The sequence below is a fragment of the Cydia fagiglandana genome, chromosome Z, assembly GCF_963556715.1.
Source record: "Cydia fagiglandana chromosome Z, ilCydFagi1.1, whole genome shotgun sequence".
NCBI classification, from domain to species: domain Eukaryota; kingdom Metazoa; phylum Arthropoda; class Insecta; order Lepidoptera; family Tortricidae; genus Cydia; species Cydia fagiglandana.
In genome coordinates, this window is record NC_085959.1 from 16,104,899 (window position 1) to 16,124,806 (window position 19,908).

At 37.8% G+C, this 19,908-nt stretch overlaps 1 protein-coding gene across 3 annotated transcripts; it reads right to left on the bottom strand.

Annotated features, from left to right (window-relative positions):
* Window positions 1-1,936: 1,936 nt before the first annotated feature.
* On the bottom strand, window positions 1,937-19,468 carry LOC134678612 (vesicle-associated membrane protein-associated protein B). 3 transcript variants are annotated; one of them, XM_063537242.1, is made up of 8 exons: window positions 19,246-19,468; window positions 13,108-13,260; window positions 12,737-12,840; window positions 12,570-12,650; window positions 12,214-12,294; window positions 11,746-11,835; window positions 10,494-10,610; window positions 1,937-6,625 (listed from the first exon to the last, which is right to left on the bottom strand). In XM_063537242.1, the coding sequence occupies exons 1-8, from the start codon at window positions 19,295-19,297 to the stop codon at window positions 6,461-6,463; spliced, it is 843 nt and encodes a 280-aa protein (XP_063393312.1). In that variant the 5' UTR covers window positions 19,298-19,468; the 3' UTR covers window positions 1,937-6,460. The 3 variants fall into 3 exon arrangements, with proteins under 3 accessions (XP_063393312.1, XP_063393311.1, XP_063393313.1); XM_063537241.1 differs by having other exon boundaries at window positions 13,108-13,272; window positions 19,246-19,453; XM_063537243.1 differs by lacking the exon at window positions 11,746-11,835 and having other exon boundaries at window positions 13,108-13,272; window positions 19,246-19,448.
* Window positions 19,469-19,908: the final 440 nt, after the last annotated feature.

Consider the following 19,908-nt stretch of genomic DNA (forward strand, 5'->3'; position numbering starts at 1 on the left):
GAGATAGCAATATCACTTGCTCCCTCTAACGCATAAATGCGTCCCTCGTTGGCGTTGGCCCAACGTGAAGAGGAGCCTTGAGGTAGCTCTGAGGAGCTACCGCGAGAACGGAAAATCGCAAATTGCGGGGATCTTTTTATATTACTCCAATGAAGGCGTTACCTATAAGAGTGACAGAGAAAAATGCCCGCAATTTGCGAAATTCGATTTTCGCGGTTATAGCCCTGCAGCCCGGTACTGCTGGTTACTTTTTAACGTTGCTACCTTTATTGGTTACCGGATACAGTCACCAGCTATAATATTTTACATAACGAACGTGGCAAAAATATCTGACACAATCTCGCGAATCTGACATCTGACAAAAGCGCGTCACTTTTTTGCGGCCTTCGTTGTGTAACATATTAGTGCAGGCGACTGTATTTGGTTCGATATTCTAAACTAGTCTATTTTTTTATTCGGTAGACTAAAATGATATTTCATAGTATGAAATATTATTTTATGTTCTTTCTATGAAATGTTATATTAGTCTACCGAATAAAAAAATAAGACTTTAAACCCTTTACATTTTTTCAGTAATCATTAACCTTACGGTCGTGGCCAGTAGTAATGACTAACTCTCATTATATTTGCGGAGTTATTTCATGAAGTAGGTTGGTATGTAATAACACCAAAAAATAGACCGTACGTGACATTATAAGGCACTGGTCCCACCGCGAGCTAGTAAGCTATGAGCTATCGGCTATAAACACGAACAAAAGATAAGCACTCCCGTGTAAATAAAAGAGACACGGCGATATTTATAGTTACTCGCCCAGCGGTGAGCTATAAATATCGCCGTGTCTCTTTTATTTACACGGGAGTGCTTATCTTTTGTTCGTGTTTATAGCCGATAGCTCATAGCTTACTAGCTCGCGGTGGGACCAGTGCTTAAGGCCAGCAGGACGTTTTGAGCGTAAACGCTTTATAAATTCTAAACAAATACCTACTGTTGATTAAATATTGTACCTAGTACGTAGTTACGTAATTATAATTTACTTATTTAAATAAAGGCGGATGTGTTAATATTTTTGAATTTCATTTCAACGAGCAATGTCACCGTTACGTAATGTAGTGACATGCCCGTGACCTAATATATGAGGTACTATACTTTCATACTTTAGGATATAATTAAGAACACCGCAGAAGTAAGCATGAAGTTAAAACCAGGGAATGAGGTAAAATATTGACGATAATAATGATACTTATGTTCGTGTTAGGCGAGTTTATTTAATTTCTTCATTATTATATCGTCTAACAATGGCGTACTTCTGCTGTGTTCCTAGTACCCGAGTAGGTATCTAACCATTAATTACTCAAACGGTTAGTTCAAGCATTCATTTTTTTACTGGTGTTATTTATGGATACGGTGACGGCGGATATCTTATTGATACCTCGGATGTCAAAAGTTGTCGGTGTGGCCTGTACTATGAGCAAAAAATTAAACTGTAGGCTGTACTCCTCATACTGACCAACATTTGTTTAGCGACTTTTAAAAATAACTTGTGGTTTGATTTTTAATACACTTTTAAGTTAATAACTATTCTATAAAAATAACAGTATAAAAAAACTATTCTAAGACGCAATGTATTGCGAATTTTCTTATGTTTAAGCCGTGACAAGCAACGTCAATCACAATGATATGTCGTGGCGATGGCGTCCATTGAAGATAATGCATATTTATTTTGTATGAAAAATAGGGAGTCTAAATACTTCATATTTTTTTAAAGTTGTTGAACAAAAGTGTCACCGTTTGAGGAGTACAATCTATGTTTTAATTATTTGCTCGTATTACAGGCCACACCCGGTATATCAGCATGGCATGCCGAGCGAAACTTGCGACGAAAGATAAATGGTATAGTCACAGATAGGAAAATTAAACATGTTACAAAATAATAAATATCGTAAATTAAGTATTTTATTTCAGAAAACGATACAATATAGCATAATAGTATAACAACAATACCATACGGATATTTTAATTAAACTATAGTCTCCGTTAAATTAAAAAAAAACAAATGACATTAAAATAACCTTTTCCCAATGAATTAATCATCTCTCAAAAAATAGGAGGCAAAGCTCTAACAGTGGAATTGAATTGAATAATACGGGTAATAGTATTAGATCAGACATAAAAACAAGTTAAGGGGCACAAACAGACCGCCGAGTAAAACTGCCGAGCGTAAATGTGCAGACCTGGCAAGCATTACCACCGAGCTGTGATGTGTGTGCTACACACGAGTTGCCGGCAGTTAGCCGTCGGCAGTCCGTGTGGCTCTCGGGCTAAGATGTTCGCCCGTAACGATGTAAACAACTATGCAATCGGTAATTACACTACATTACATATTATTAAGTAATAACACAATCACTTACACCAAATGATTAAAACGTTTAACAAGCCGAGTACCTACTGCCTGACAAGCAGTAGCTGGTGATAGTTGCTTTCACCAAACAGCTTCAACTTGTTGTAGACACAGTTCCTTCAAACAGGAAGATGTGGTAACAAGTTTTTATTTAACCTATTAGTTAAACGAAAGATTCTATAGTTTGTCTTTTTAGTAAAAGTGCTTAACTTATTCATTCTATTTTTTGCAATTTCCACATCTAATTTGAATTAGGTATACAAAAGCTTAAAAACAACGACATTTAAAAGTTTTAATCTGTCAGAGTAAAATAAAACAATATCTAATTTACGCCAGATAACTAAAAATAAAAATGCATTATGAAAACAAGAGAGAATACTTCCTAAATATACCGACACAAATCTACAATCAAGGGCGTTGACATGACATTTTAGAATACTAGGATTAGGTAATAATCAGGTGGCGTTACAACACAAATAATTTCATGAACTTAGGCGACACCAAATGACCCAATCGACCGTGGTACCTGGTAAGCAATTCATTACTTACCAAACCTACAGATTATCCACTCAGATTTTAGAATTAAAGTCTGACCCGAAATCCGCGTCAGGCCAAACTATAACCATTAATTGCTTTGACCAAAAATAAATAACATTAAATATTAACGATAAGTCCGGACACCGACCGGTTGCTTTCAAGTCTAAATATTTTTTCTAAGCAAGTAATGATCCTCACCGGCAGCTCCCTCCCGTGGCGCTCACTCGTCATCAAACAGGCCGCCGTCCACCGACTTGCCAAGGCAATTCACTGGTATTCTGCGACGTATGCAATCGTTCAGTCAAATATGAGGTGCGACATGAGTACGCCGTAGCTTAATACTGTGTTACCAAAAATTCGTTGTAATTTTAAAGGACTAGAGCGATTGGGAAAATACTGCGTGACTTAGCTTTGACAAAATAAAGGGATGCTAGTTATCTGTATTTTGCTTCATGGTATATTTACCCAAAAGCTTTACAGATTGCAATATTTTTTGGAAAAAATCTAATGTACTTTATGAATAATGACATCAATAATCAACGACTAGCGTAAAACCCATTGATCAACATGTAAAATAGCAGTATGTTTTGCAACATAGTCATCGCTATTTCCTAGAGACATGGTTCATAATAACAATTGGAGGGTTGCAGATTTAAGGTTTTACCCTGTTAGAATAAGTAATTACTTACAAAGCTTTCGATAAACATTACGAGCCGCAAACATCAAGAACTTAAATATAATTTATCGAGCCACATTTATGTGATAAACCCAGTTAAAAGTAAGGTTGTTTATGGGTGGATCAACTATTACTTGTCGTTTTTCGGTTACGTCGGCCAAGAGACAAACGTTGCAGTTTTCTAGAAGAAATGTTGTACCGCATTCGACTAACATACTGGCTTATTATGGAAAGGAAATATGTAGGTATATCTACAACACATTTATGAGCTATAAGACCATGGAATGACCCGGAGAACGTAATCATGGCAACGAGTGACAAAAAAATGTTGGTCCGCCCTAATACAACGTACTTACACTAGACAATGAAAAAAAAAACTTTTGTTTTAGAAACTACCGTTTTTAAAAATCTTGCGCCTAGTCACACGGCCGACATACCGTCGCCATCAGATATAAATATCATGGCAAATGGTGAACAATTTGCTCATTCATATCTGAAACAACTCTATTGTCAACGCGTTAGGTCTATTTTGGTATATAAACCTAAACCAAAAATACGTCACATGAAATCATGTGACAATGTTTTAAATGCTTGTTTCCCTAGTTACATAAGCCTCAAAACATTCAGGCAAGCTCACGGATTTTTTTTAATTGTTAAAGAAACACGCTTGGTGCACTAAAGTTAGGTAGGCGGCTGGGACGCCATGGAACTTATACACCGTGATAGTTACTGTTTCCGCTAACTTCATCTTATTATTAAACATATAGAACATATAGAATTGGCAACCTCTCAATGGCCTTTGACAGTCAGAGATAAACGAGAAATAAATGATATGATGATGATGTCGAATTCCTTACCTAAAAAGGTACACAGCTCTTGACACGCTATATATCAACAATAAGTTTAGATCGGTGGTCAAAATCCACACAAAATTAAAGGAAGTAACAAACACTGAGAGTACAATTAGCCCTTTTACTGGTTTTTGCTGTTACCGCTGTGTCTAAGTATACTGACGCTATGCCTGACTTTTCAAACATCATGTATAGTAATATTTATCTAAATTACAAAGGATTCCTTACTTTTGGTGTAAATAATCTTTTACATATGGTCCTACTTACCAACTTGAAACAGCACTTTCCGTGCGTATGTCAAAAGTTTGGAAGGGCTCTTTGCACTGTAAAACGTTGTACGATACACGTGCGAATGAGTAATTCGCAACTCGTGTCGATTTAAAACACTCCCTTCGGTCGTGTTTTAATGTATCGCCACTCTTTTAGGATTCCCTCTTTTCTGCACTTGTGTCGTAAATAACTATTATAAATTAGGATAACATGGTGCCCTCGAATAACAAAAATAGTCAGATTCATCATTGATCTTCTTCTTAGTCGTGCACTCTTGACAGAGTGGTCATCATTGATCTTAAAAGTAATTAAAATTAGGTTACAGACAATCATTTCAATAATACATTTCAAGTTAGCGATATTAACAATCACAATATTAATTCTCAGCTTTGCATTGGGTTTAATTTTTTTAAATATCTCGAGGAAATAATCAGATTAAAATAAATATACAAATCACAAAAATTCTTAAATGTAGCTTGTTGAATGACGTCAAATGTGACTGTATGGTTAGCGAATAGGAAAAAATACTGGATGGGCAAAAAAATGGTGAAGTAAATGTATGAATACTCGTAAGTAACCAGGATTGTTTCATAAACTCGCTTTAGTAATGGTAAACTGTTTTGTAAAAAAATCTAGTTAATTTTATGTTAATAAAATTGTGGAGTATGCCCATTCAGTATTTTATATCATATACATACATTCACACAGCTCTTTATCACACGCACGGCGTAGGTATTTTCGAGGTAAGTCATTGACGAATTAAGAAACAAATTCCACTGGCCTTATTCATAAAACGCTGATAAAGATATAATTCATGACATAACAATATGATGAGGCTCCCCATGTCGACACGCCTTAAAAGCGTCAGGAAACTCGAATCACATTTTCTCAATAATCTTCAAATAGGCTAAAACGTTACAAACATGTTATAAGCAAAGTGCCCTTTAGACCTTTTATGAATAAGACCGTGTTTTTAATATTGTACATACCAAGCGCTCCTTCGGCAAACCTCTTGGAAAATATTTGGTGTCTGCTCGTTAACGAATAATTAATTTTATAACTGTCCTACTTTATACAGTATACCATGAATGCTATAAAACTTCTACATATTTATTAACTATTCGAATATGAAAGCGGAATTACTCAAGAGTGTACATTATATTAACTCTAAGTTTTAATAATGCTTCAATGTAATACGAATCCTAAATGTACAGCGACGTTGTCACACTCATCCACGATATTTTCTAAATATTAAAGTCTTTACAGATATCTCTCTATATCAAACAATTGTGACACAAGTACACATAAAGAGAAGCTATCAATTAAATCTTTTTACAAACACTTACTATTTATACGGTTGATTTACAAAAATGATTACTTTACAATACATGCTTTTGGTAGCAAATGCTTAATTAGATCCAAAAAGAAAAACAATAATAAATGAACAATGTCGTGGAATTTTATAAATCTAGGGCCGGGAAATATCAACTCTTATGCTTGAGGCGAACGGCGAACTAGCGGAAAACAGGTGCATCGTACCGATTGTTCCATGGAAAGGGATTGTCTAGCATAGTCACACAGCTCTCGGCAGGAGCTAACTCGAGTGAAGCATGGCCAGAGGGGCGTTAAACGAAGGTGAAGCTGCCTTGTGCGAGGAAGAGGCGTCGGGAGTGGTGTAACAGCGGTGAGTGTGAGGCGTCCGGTCACCGCGGCGGCGACGATACCGTTCACATGAGGAACTTGCCGATGATGATGCCCAGCAGGGCCATGGCGACGGCGGTGGCGAGCCACGGCATCATGGCCGCCTGCGCCTGCTTCTCGGGCCCGTACGAGTGGCGCCGCGCCGCGCCGCGACCGTCGCCTCCCGCTTGGCGCAGACGCAGCAGCTCTTCCTGGGACAGACGAACGCAACATGCAACATATTAATACTCTTCTTTTTAGCTTATTGTTGATTTTAATATTTTCTTTTGCTTGGTGTTATTTAGATAAAAAATTGAGTACATAGGCTGTATTGAGACAATTATAGGGTAACGTAAACTTAAGTTTACGATTACTTTGATCCTTGGCAGTAAATTGATAAAATAAAGGAACATTAATTGTAAGTACATATTAAATTATTCATAACTTATTTAAGCCCGATAACTCTATATGATTAGGTATATTCCAGTAAAGTTCGAAAACAATGGCTCTAGCATGCGCGGCGGCGGCATATCCCGCGAGGGCGAGTTGAGTGACATTTTCGATCCTCGGACTTCGTACAGTCACCTACAATAATATGTTACTCTTCGAAGGCCGCAAAAATATCTGACACGCTCTTATGGCTCTACAAATAAGAGCGTGTCACATATTTTTGCGGCCTTCAAAGAGTAACATATTATTGCAGGTGACTGTACTAAGTATTGGTTCTAAGGTTCTTTAATTGTTGAGTCAACAGAAAAAACTTAAGCATACCTACTGGGTAGAATGATACCGTCAAACGGGGTGAATAGGGTTAAAAACCGGGAACGGTATACATAAATATATAAAGGTATCTGCTATAGTCGTTTTCTTTAGAATTTAGGTTAATAAATAAATGTAAACAAAACAAACGTGTTTTTACATTTTCGGGTACTTGAAACATTTATCAATTAGCCAACCCTATGGAAAACTGCCTGGATTTTTCCCTCATCGTTCTGGCCTTAATCTATTTCACTTAATCGTTTAATATTTTTATCTACCCTCAAATGGCTAGGGAATGCAAATCGGTTATTTTTTTGTATGGAAATAACCGCGGTTTCGGTTAATAACCGATTATTTCCATGGGAAGGTGCACACAGTGGCACTTCTCACACACTTACATACAAAATCCAATCAGAGGCCCTACCGCGAACCACGTTCGACGTGTTGCCTCTCTATGGCACTTGTAAATTCATACGTAAGTGTGACAGGGAGGCAACACGTCGAACGTGGTTCGCGGTAGGCCCCCTGTAATGACGACACAAATACATACAAAATGACACACGTCAAAGACAAATCTTGCAAACCTCGATCTCTTTTTGTGTACGGACGAGTGACTAGTGTCACAACACGCACACTAACACATTTCCGTTGAAGTATGTCATTGTATTCTGAGAGATGAGAAGTCGGATTTGTCGCTCGACCGATCCGCAATTTGTACTGAGCGAGCAAAATCGATAAATCCAACAATTACTTAAGACTAAAATATAATAATTGTATTTAAATGTAATTAAACGTATGATATGTAAAAAAAATATTACATGTGAAATGTAACACTTTCTTTTTGTAAATTTGACTTCCCCGACCTCTTTTTATAACAAAAAGCCGAGCAAACAGGCATTTTTGTGCCGCAGTGTTCACGCGCGCGTCTGGACTCGGTCTAGTGAAAAATCCAAGTGCAACTAGTTTTATTACCCGCGGTAGATTATATTGACGCGCTAATCTTGTACCTCGGCAGAGGGGAAATAGTGCGAATGCCGCCTCCCTTCCGTGTTGCTCGAAGCTTTAGTCTATTACCCAAAAAAGAATTAGTGCATACACGCAGTATCTTTTTGGCGATTTTACGATACTTCGTGTAATGTCCACTTAAAAAAATATTGAATGAAATACAGTGTTGCCAACCTTATTTTAAATGTCACCTCTGACAAATAAGTGAACTATTGACATGATTTTTTTAATTTCATTCATTCATTCATTCATTCTTTTCCCGCCCATACCCTCCATTTTTGCTACTTGAATTAAAAAGATTTGTTAAATTTTCAATTTTATTTCAAAGTAAGTGCTTGGTCGTAGAAAAAGTATTGTATGCAACGTTGTTAAAAATTAAAAATTACTCGTGGCGTCTTTAGTAACAATTTTCGGCTTCGCCTCAAATTGTTACTCACGCCACTCGCCTTTTTTGACCTCTCTTAAACAACGGTGGCATAAAATACTATTTTAAACCTCCAGTAATTTACTAGTTTAAATAGCGGCACAGCGACAAATAACAGGACTAGATTATAAATAACTCTACAAATGAAGATCACTTGACAAAGGGTATTTCGCAGTCGCATACATATATAGCAGGAGAATAATACATTCGAGTCGCACATGTATGATGATGTACTACATACAGTTATTAGAGTTAGTTACAGTGCGCTTGCTGTCAATATTTTATTCTACAGGACTCTTACTTTATGGGACATTAACGTCTATGAAGCTGTTGACTCGATTCGAAGTAAAATGAAAAATACGCAGTATGATACCGCAGAAATTCACACCTTTTATTATTATGTTTTAATATTAAAGCATAAGGTGCATTAGAGTAACTTCACAAACGGGGTAATTTTGATAATCACTATATTATCTACAAAACAACAATCACTTCATACTTTGGTAACAGGTACGCCAATGCAATATTTATCAAGGCATATTACTTGCTATAGCAGAAATTGCTTCTAGTTTAGTGTTTAGACTGTTTAATAGATATTTGTTATTATAAGTTTAGTATAAAAATCACCCCGTTATCAAGGGTATTTCAATGCACCTTAGATATAAGTTAAAAACCTATTAACTGCCGTTGACTGATATATAAGACATACAAAGTCGAGCTCATTTCGCCGCGGTGTGATAAATAAGTTAAACTTTCGTGTAACTTCGTACCGCCGGCGACATGAGCACACTCGATGAAAAATTGTATGCCGGTTAAAAGGTTAAATAATACAATACGTAGAACAGCAAGGAACGACAAGAGGTCAGTTAAGCATATTTAATAACAGTTTTTCTCGGATCGCCGGTGTGAAATTAGTAATTTGGGTAGCTTATCTTTTATCCAATCTGCTTTTTGTCTATTTTCTATACAAACTTCCTTTCTTGAGGGATAGCTATAAAGCTTAGATATGCATATGCTTATATCAATCATCAGGCAATACATCAGTTATCTCACTTCTACACCGCTTTTCATCCTCATAAGGGATGACTTTTGACAAAACTGTCCTACTTCCTGGGACTCAAACTACCTCTGTACTTACCAAGTTTCAACTAAATCGGTTCAGCGGTTAACGCGTGAAGAAATAACTGACAGACCGACAGACAACACACTTTCTCATTTATAATATTAAGTATGGATTCCACGTTGATTTTAACAGATAGTTAAGTCTCAGCAATCGTAATGCAGCAGTAACTCTTTCTTACTTGTGTTAATTCTGTTTAAAGTACATATGGTGCTACTTTACCGCACTAGTGCGATAATTAGCACATTACGTAACTATATCGAAATATTTAGGGCCATATGTACTGTAAAACGCTATGACCGTTTGGTTTGAATGAACTTTGATGACCATGCATAATAATAAGTTAGACTCATTATGATTAACCGTTTCTTGAACATAATTAGTAATTACTTACTCATATTATATTGGTCCTTTTTATTATTGCCAATATTTATGCTGAAGTCAAATTATTGCAAATTACATTACTTTGCTTATTCCTTATGCGCTTTAGAACTTCCGACGGCTAAACATAGATCGAATATTCAACGAATAGGAAATTAATGTTGAGTCTGTCCAGGTGATATACAAATACATGGGGGCCGCGCAACCATACTAGCAAATACTAATAGGAAATATACTGTTATAGCTTGAGGTTTGTTAAATATATTTTCGCAATGCAGCATTTGTCTTAGGTTAAAACAATAGCCAAGCATTTGAGTTAGGTCAAATGACAGGAATTAAATAAATATAAAAATAATAAACTAATAAAAAAAACCGCGCACGCGAAACTCACTTTTAACTGTAGATTTTCATGTCTAAGCTTGCTCTCCTCCTCCCTCAAAAGAATCACCTCTGACGTCGCTTTTTGCAAGTCGCTTTCAGCATTCTCCGATTTGGGGAAAGACAAAGTCTGTAATTGTATAAAAATTAAATAAAAATAAATGTTCCAAAATACACCACAGAAAAACCGAGTATGACTAACTTTATAATGCAAATAATAATAAAAACATGCTGTTTAAACGCGGTATAATATCTAATGTTGCTTTATGTGAATCCTTTTGTTCGCCTACTAACGATTAATTTTTCAGCCACATTTTAAACCTGAACCTGTTTAATAAACGGCACTTGCCAATTTATGAGCAATTTGATTAATAGTGCATATTGCAAACTTGAATCTCAGGTCAGGCAAAAGTGCCAAGTGCAGAAACTTGTATCTAGGAAGTTTTAATGTTGCATGTGATGTGCTGATGTGGTTGTGGACAACTTGTGGCAACGTCAAGGCATTGGAAACAAGTAATATATAAATAAGCAATGACTTTTGAAAGCGTGACAATGTTAAATAATGAATATGAGTAAATTGACTCGTTTATTTGTTTAAATGTTATGTACTGTCACTTTTGTGATTTCACTATGTACTTATAGCTTCCGTTATTCGAGAATATAGACTATGGAGAACTTTAATTGTTATTTTTGTCAAAACGTAAGGACCTATTCTCCTTTTCGTATCGTAAATCGTATTACAGCTATAAAAAATATATATATTCAACGCGATTGCAAGAAAATGTTTATCTTCTTGATTATCTCGTGCAAAAATATAGAATGTGCTGTTATTACCAGATATTATACATGTTAGACATAACTTTAGCATCAAATCAAGTTGAACTAACTCGGGTGTTAGATACTCATAGGACGGTATATAAGAGTAAAATCGTCTATTTTGTTTATGTGATTATTCTGATTACTAACCATTTGGTCCCATAAAGAACGATTCATTACCTAATTGAAATAACTACTTCAGTAGTCACACCCTTTCACTATAATGTAATGCTAGCGAGATTTCCTACAACTCTTATAAAGGTGCGTAAAATTCAGCACATTGCGTTAATAGCCTCGTGCGATGGACATCAATGATCGACATCACAGCGACTTCAATTCAACTGCCATTTGTGGGTGTAAAAAATAGAATAGCTTGTATGCAATCTCGGTGTATAGAAACGGTAATAAAAATTTCTTAATGATAAGAAATAAATAGAAAATAAGGGTACCGTAGAAACCGCGCTTTCGCTTAAAGGTCCAGATGTGCGGGCACCGTCCTTGATCTTAGGCTCGTTTTGAACTAGGCCTTCTACGGCGTCCTGTAATACAATTTTAACAATGCCAGGCTTGGGACTACTCGTACCGATTCTCGAATGTCTTCTCTCCGATACCACACACACAGATATGTAATGAAATGATTAACGATTATGAGCAATAATGGCAAATAATGATTTCACACGATCGTCATCAACAATGAGTGCTTTTCCGTTTGTTTAACGATACAAATGAAGTGATGGTAGAAAGGGCAAATAAAACATTAAAAAAGCTCACAAACAATGTCAAACACATCAACTTTTAAATTATGATATATGAGTTTCTTTCATGCAAGGAATTGTTAAGCGACGTGAAAAATCTTCTATAAGTCGAAGGCCAAACACTGTAAAGGGAAGTATATGTCAAGAATAGATGAGCACTACCTTTGATGGAGCCTTCGCGTCATCTGCAACCGCAACTCGTTTCTTAGATACTTCGTTTTGCGCCGGGACGTCGCCGGCGTCCTGTGGGAGATTTTATGTCAGGTACTTCTAATACATTTGCGATAACATACATATACATAAATCAATATTATGGAACAATCATACATTAATCGACTTTACGTATTACATTACACAATGTAATGGCGTCGTACCAGAACATAATGAATACCTACGAATTATTGCTTTATGACAGTCAATGTGTTCCAATTTGTGCCGCTTTGGCATTAGCTGTAAGGTGCAATTTGTAATCTGAAATAATAAATAAAGAAATACATATGGATCTTCAAAAGACTTACGTTGAGATTAGTTCCGCGAGGCGTTTCAAATACACATTTTAGCTTGTAGTCCATAAGCTGATCGGGACTCGTTTCCTTCCACTGTGAAACAAAATCAAATTTGTAGGATATACAAGTAATAGCTATAAGTTTTCATTCAAAAAGAGACCTTAAGTAATTATACTGACCACTTGATCTATGTTTGTCTTGCCCTCGGGGGCAATAACACTCTGAACCATGAACTTGTGTTTGTGCTTGTCATTCGGGTCAACAAACACCGGCTGTGGAGTGACTGAAAAATAAAATAACTATGTTAGCTATTGGAATTAGATATCTCGGTGTAATTATGTATTACAGTATATAGGTACTACCTAGGTGGCCTACAGGCTTTTGACCTTTGAGTGCCTTTTTTTGTTTTAATCAAAAGTTATGGATTAGGTAGTAAAATTTCAATTTTGAACACACTTTAATACCATTTGGGTAATACCAAACAGGTACTGAAATAAAATTTGAGTCGTGTAACACATATATGTATGTACAATGAAGAGCGAGCACTCACTGGCTATGTCCACTTTGGAGTTTGGTTCAAGCACGCCAGAGTTGGGGCGCACGCAGTACTTCTTGGGCGCGGTGGTCTTTATCTTGAACAACACTGTATCAGTGGTCGGGTTTATCAGCCGCATGTACGTCGTGTAGCCCTGCTCAAAGAGCCCTGAAAAGTCAACTGAAAATTTCAATAATAATGACTATACTTTTGAGGGCAAGAGGCGATTGCAATATGCCCTACTCAACCAAAATGGTACTTATTCTCGGTTATCAATAAGGCGTTATTTTCATATAGCTTCAATTTGATATCAACCTTATTGACTATCGACAATGTGGTACTGGTACCTTTAGGTTGAAAGCGTCACATTGAGCTCGTGCTTTACGTGCGATCTCAACATCAACTGGCACCTATTTTACCAACTTGATTATTGACACCTGACACTGACTATCCTGTAAATTTCTGGGCAAGTAACCATGGTACATAACATAAATGTTAATTGTTGGTCCAGCAATGTACCCAGAATTGTAGGTGACACGGGGCCCTGCTCGTAAGCGCGTATTGTCTCAATGAGATAGATTTATTGAACTTCAATACCTGTACTGTTAAATAAAATACTGAAACACAACACCACAATACAATCTAAAAATAAGTGTTATAATTATGTACAAAGTTAATTTTGTCAATAGTGACTAAAGATTTAACATAGTAAATTTATATAGAGTTGAGGTATGTATCAATAACAATTTTGTGGATATTTTATTATGTCAATTCCTCGTAGGGTACATCGCCAATTACTAGCCACCCCCCAATTACTGGCCACTTAATTTGATTTCTATTTATAGGTGAACAAAGTTCATTTTAGTATATAAGGTACGAAAATCCAATTATTAGCCAGTTTTCAATTACTGGCCACCTATTCCAAAAATGAATTCTATTTACAGATAAATAAAACTCATTTTCAGTATAAGGAAAATGGCCAGTAACTGAAATTTATCCACAACCCACTCGTTCAATAACTGGCCGCCTCTTACAAAAATGAGTTCTATTCACCTATACACAGAATTTATTTTAGTATAGGTGGCCAGTAATTGAAAACTGGCTAATAATTGGCGATGTACCCTATTTGTTAGATAAAAATCTAGAAATAGTAAAATTAAACCATTTGATAAGATTATCAATTAACTATTCCAGACTTTATGTGAGAGCCTAAGGCTTTATTTGGGTATATAAGTATACAGAATATGTACAACTCCTAGTTTTAGTTTTATGTATTAATTAGACATAGTTTTTTTCCAGACAAAAATATGTGCTTGTCAAAATTAAAAATTAGTATTAAAGTTGTTCTTAAAAAGTGTCTAATGTATTAACTCTTTTCGTCCTGGTGGTCATCTATACCAACCACCTATTTACATACATCCCCTTCAAAATTTTTAGTCAATTTTGAAGGGGATGTATGTAAATAGGTGGTTGGTATAGATAACCACCAGGACGAAAAGAGTTAAGGTATGAAATAAATTATAACACCAATATACTATATAAATTAAACCTACTCGGTTTTAAAACTAAATACAATAAAACTTGGTTAAATGGGACCAGCGGCAGGATCCCGATTGTATTTTTATCATGTGGCATGTCATGCGTCACATTCGCTCTTACATACTTGGTAGAATGTGACAGACATGATGATAGATGATTATAAACCGACCATCTTAGCCCTACTGGATAAGTGAGAAACCTCCATAGCTGGAACTCATGCTGATATCTTGAAACTTTAGAAACGCAACCTGAGTTTGGGCAACTAATAAAAATATGTCTATTATTTTAGACTACTACATAAAAATATCAAATTGGAGCTGGACACTAGTCAATTATAATAACAATGTATAAATTTGTTTTTTAAAAATTATAGCCTTATAGTCTTAATGAATAAAATATGTTCTGTTGTAACTCACCAGAACTGTATTTATCTATACATTGTATGCTTCTGTTATAGGAAATTGTTAATATGTACATTGATGATGATGATGATGCATTCCTGTTATCCCTCATTAGGGACATAGGGCTCGCAGAAGAATTCTCCATTTGTCACGATCTTGAGCGGCTTCTTCCAGCTCTTTCCAGCCGAGTCCAGTTGAGCCAGCCTCTTTCTCAACTGATCGCCTCCATGTAGTACAAGGCCTCCCCGACCGTCTACTGCCGGCCGCATGCCAGCGGAGACCCTGCTTGGCCAGATGGCTGTCCGGCCTACGGAGTACGTGTCCGATCCAGCGCCATTTCCTTTCGAGGATTTCCCTTCCTATAGGCTTCTGTTCCGTCATCTGCCATTGTCTGACGTTTGAGATGGTTCGTGGCCAGTAGATCCCTAGAATGCGTCGCAGGCATTTGTTTACGAACACCTGCAGACGATTGGTCACATCTTTCCTCACAAGCCATGTCTCGCAACCGTACAGCAGGACCGACTTGACGTTGGAGTTGAACATCCTGATTTTCGTGCGTCGAGTTATCACGGTGGACGTCCATATAGGCTTCAGCTGCGCATATGCTGCTCGCGCCTTGTTGATGCGCGATTCAACATCGCTGTCCGCTCCCCCTGAAGGGTCGACCACGCTCCCCAGGTACGTAAATCGCTCTACTTGCTCAACTGCTTCACCGTTGACATATACTGTCGCTGCATCCAATGTATTAAGGCGCATGTCCTTTGTTTTCGAGCAATTTATGCGCAGTCCTTCGTTCGCAGCAAATCCCGCAAGGTCATTGGTCTTGGATTGGAGATGTTCGCGTGAAGTCGCGAGTAAACAAAGATCGTCGGCAAAGTCTATGTCTTCGAGGCTTCCTCCATTCACCCACGGGAGCCCCCTCCTCTCTTGGCTTGTTACTCTGCGCATCACGTCGTCCAAGACAATGAGGAACAACAACGGTGACAGCAAGCAACCCTGTTTCACCCCAGCCGTGACAGGTATACGGTCCGACAACTGCCCTTTATGCATAACTCTACAAGAGGAACCCATATAAAGATTTTGTATAGTTTTTATGATCTTGTCTGGTATACCTCTTTTCCTCAGTATGCGCCATATACTTGCCCACTTGACTCTGTCGAACGCCTTCTCGAAGTCCACAAACAGAGTGAAAAGTTCGCTGCGCATTTCATTGCACTGCTCCAAAATCATACGTAGAATGTTAATTTGGTCAATGCAAGACCGCCCTGCTCTAAATCCACTCTGCTCGTCTCTTAACGTGCTATCGACAGCTCTCGCCATTCTGTGTAACAGGATCTTGCATAAGACTTTGGAGCACACCGGCAACAGGTTTATTCCTCTCCAGTTGGAACATTGGGACAAGTTCCCTTTTTTGGGCAACTTTATTAGTAGGCCTTCTTTCCAGTCTTCAGGCACTTTTTCAGTTTCCCATATCGCAGAAACCAAGGGATACATTATATCGGCCACAACTTCCGAGTTCGCTTTTAAAGCTTCTACTGGGATGCCATCGTTGCCTGGTGCTTTACCACTTTTGAGCGCTCTTATTGCCTTCGATATCTCGGCTTTACTTGGAGTCTCGACACTTATGTCCAGAGCAACCGTCTCGTTCTCATCAGCTTCGAACTCGATGTCGCCGTCGACTGCGGTATGGAAGACTTCAGCGAAGTGCTCCTGCCATCTGCGCATTTGATCTTCCTGTGTGGTAAGAAGCTTACCCGCTTTATCCTCTATGGGTCGGTTGGATGGTGGCTTGTTGCATAGCTCCTTACCAGCACGGTACAGCTCCCTCATGTTTCCCGTGGTAGCTGCACGTTCTGCTCGTTGGGCTATCTCCGCGGCTCTCGTTCGGCGATCTCTCCTAGCACTGCGCTTTACACTGCTCTCGCAGACAAAGTATTGATAAGCTAGAGTTTCTTTGGTGTTTTGGTCTTTTGCGCAGTTTAGCTTGTCTTTCAGGGATTTTCTGTGTAGTATCTTATCCCAAGTGTCCGTAGAGATCCATTCCTTGCGATCTTTGCTTCTGTAGCCCAGCAGATTTGCGCAGCATGCTTGGAATGCGGCTTTGACGCCACTCCACTCCTCTTCGACCGACCCTCCCTGGGAGGGCATGTGTGGCCGTAGCTGCGAATGGTATAGCTTGTGTAGCTCCGCGCTGAACTCCTTCTTCCTATCCTTGTCACTTAGCCCTGAGACATCAAATCGTCGAGATGATGTGGCCGCCTTTTTCTGTACTTTTGCTATCTTCAGACTGATTTTGGCAACAATAAGATGATGGTCGCTGTTAACGTCGGCTCCTCTTCTATTTCGGACATCCAGTAGCGAATGTCTCCATTTCCTGCTGATCATGATGTGGTCAATTTGGTTTTCGGTGCGTCTATTTGGCGATACCCAAGATACCTTATGGCAATTTTTGTGTGGGAAAATCGAGCCGCCAATTACCAAATCTTGTTCGCAGCAGAGGTCGACTAACATGTGGCCATTTTCACTGCGATCACCCAGTGCGTGCTTTCCTACCCATGGTTCTATTCCTTGGTTGTTGTTTCCAACTTGCGCGTTATAGTCACCCATGCAGATAACTATATCCCCCTTATGCGTACCTCTCAGTGTGCTTGTAAGTTGGTTGTAAAAGGTCTCTTTCACATCCAGGTTTGCTGCGTTAGTGGGCGCGTAGCATTGCACTACTGTGACATTTCTCACTGTGGACTTGAACCTAGCTGTAATGATTCTAGGCGATACTGGTTTCCACTCGAGAAGACTTCTACAAGCTCTCTGGCTGAGAAAGATGCCGACACCATACTCATGTTTCGACGTCTGTCCTGAATACAGTAGAGTGTGGTCTTCAATTTGCTCTTCCCCAAAGCCCTTCCATCGCGTCTCAGAAATCCCTAGTATGTCCAGTCGGTAGTCTCTCATGCATTTAAGCACCTGGAATGCTCTACTCTCTTCTCTCATAGTACGAACATTCCAACAGCCAATCAGTGTCCTAGTTTTCGTGCCAAAGGTCGTTTTGTTTGTATCGGTCCGTTTTCTTCTTTGAGTTTCAGTAATAAAATGGATTCAAGTATACAGGTTATTAGCCTATAGTACCCTAGGCGGCTAGCAGGGCTGCTGCTTCGAAGCGCGCCGCCACGCTTAGTTTGTTCTCAGAGTTTCTTCTCCTATCAAACATTTAGGAAGTAAAATATGTACATTACAAAATATATTATTACAAGGATAACTAGCTATGCCAAGATAGTAATCCAAGAGTACCATAGCTTCTCAAATGTCTTTATTTACTTAATCTTTTAAGTCCCCTAAAACTGTTTGAAAAAGTGACAAGCTGGTTGACCTATTGAAACCTCAAAAATAATAAAACAATCAAGAGAACAAAAAATGTTGCTTATTGATACTTGGTGGAATGAGACACACTCATGTGTTTGCAATTTCAAGGTTACTGTCTCACACATAATAATAACAGCTGCCACAAATGGTCAACAATATTTTTTTTAACAAGATAAGTAGTACAATTTATAGCATACTAAAACTACAACATATTTGGTCTTCCTAAGATGTGATTATGACTTTAGACATATTGTTACAAATTCACAGATCATTATCATCAAGTCCTTTGTTAAAATAAATCATATGGAGGTTAAGGCTTCAATTTGACTCTAGCAGTGGCAGCTATGTTTGCTAAAGCCTATTTTGACATGTCAAAATAAAAATGTACTGATTCATATCGGAAATAGTAATGTCTTAGGACTTTTTCAGCTCTAAGTACTTACGTTACGCCGCACAGTTTATTGTCAATACTGTCCAGCAGTTCCGCATAATTTCCATTTATTCATCGCAATTGAAATAAATGTTCACTAATAAACATTCGTACGGACACTAAGCTATTCATATGCCAGATTATACGTCCGTGCCCCGAGCAGACCATGACTATCCTACTATATTTCAAGGATTACTACCCCCTAATCTAATATTTGACCACTTAGTTTAGCTGACCTAAAGCAAAATAAAAAGGTATCGGTAAGTTTAATCGAGGAAAACAGAAAAACCGCACCCTGACAATACGCCGATATCTGGAAATAGACACTCCATTTGTCAGCAGTTAGCTCCCGACCTATGTATGATGCCCAAGTTTCAATGCGACAGTTTGATGCTTACGCGTCACAAAACATTAAACACTCACCTTTAAACTTGAGTTCATTTTGCGGCTCTATAGTTAACACTTGGTTCGGCATTTTCTATAATTAGTAATGCGGTAATTCGTTGGCAAAATTAACTGATTTTAGAAAATGACGGTTTCGTGATGTCGGCCACAGCGAACGATGAATGACGAATACGACATGCGCATGCGTAATGTGCGTTAGTGTAGTTTTACCACAATACCTGATATAATGACCAACTGGCTTTATCACCTATGTCTTGAAACTAAAAAAAAAAAACAATAACAATACATATTAAAATTATACAAAAGTGATTATAAAAATATTATTTAATTATTTTTAAACTAACTTTAAATAGGTATAATTACTGAAACTACATTTGATAAGACCTCCACATACTTTGCAACGAATCGTATGTGATTTTTGATACTTGACGACTGCGCTGTGTTTAAAAAATACTATGAAGGCCTCTACAAACGTGCGGTGCGATTTGCAATACATTGCCGTATTTGATTGATTGAATTCGTTGCTCTTACTTAGCCGGCAAATGTCTATTAATCGCATGCCATTTGTAGCAACGTCTGTTGAAGCCTTTTTGGTGACGTTTGGAGAGGACATTAAGCAAGGTCTTGCTTTATCAACGTACACTTTTTAAAATTGGCAATACTTTACAGTTTATCCATGGT

Excerpts from the sequence above, each read along its gene's own strand:
- LOC134678612 (XM_063537241.1), bottom strand. The coding sequence starts at position 19,297 with ATGCCGAACCAAGTGTTAACTATAGAGCCGCAAAATGAACTCAAGTTT. Across the intron at positions 11,836-12,213 it reads ACGCGAAGGCTCCATCAAAG|GACGCCGTAGAAGGCCTAGT; the intron begins GTAGTGCTCATC and ends ATTGTATTACAG. Across the intron at positions 10,611-11,745 it reads GCGAAAGCGCGGTTTCTACG|ACTTTGTCTTTCCCCAAATC; the intron begins GTACCCTTATTT and ends ATACAATTACAG.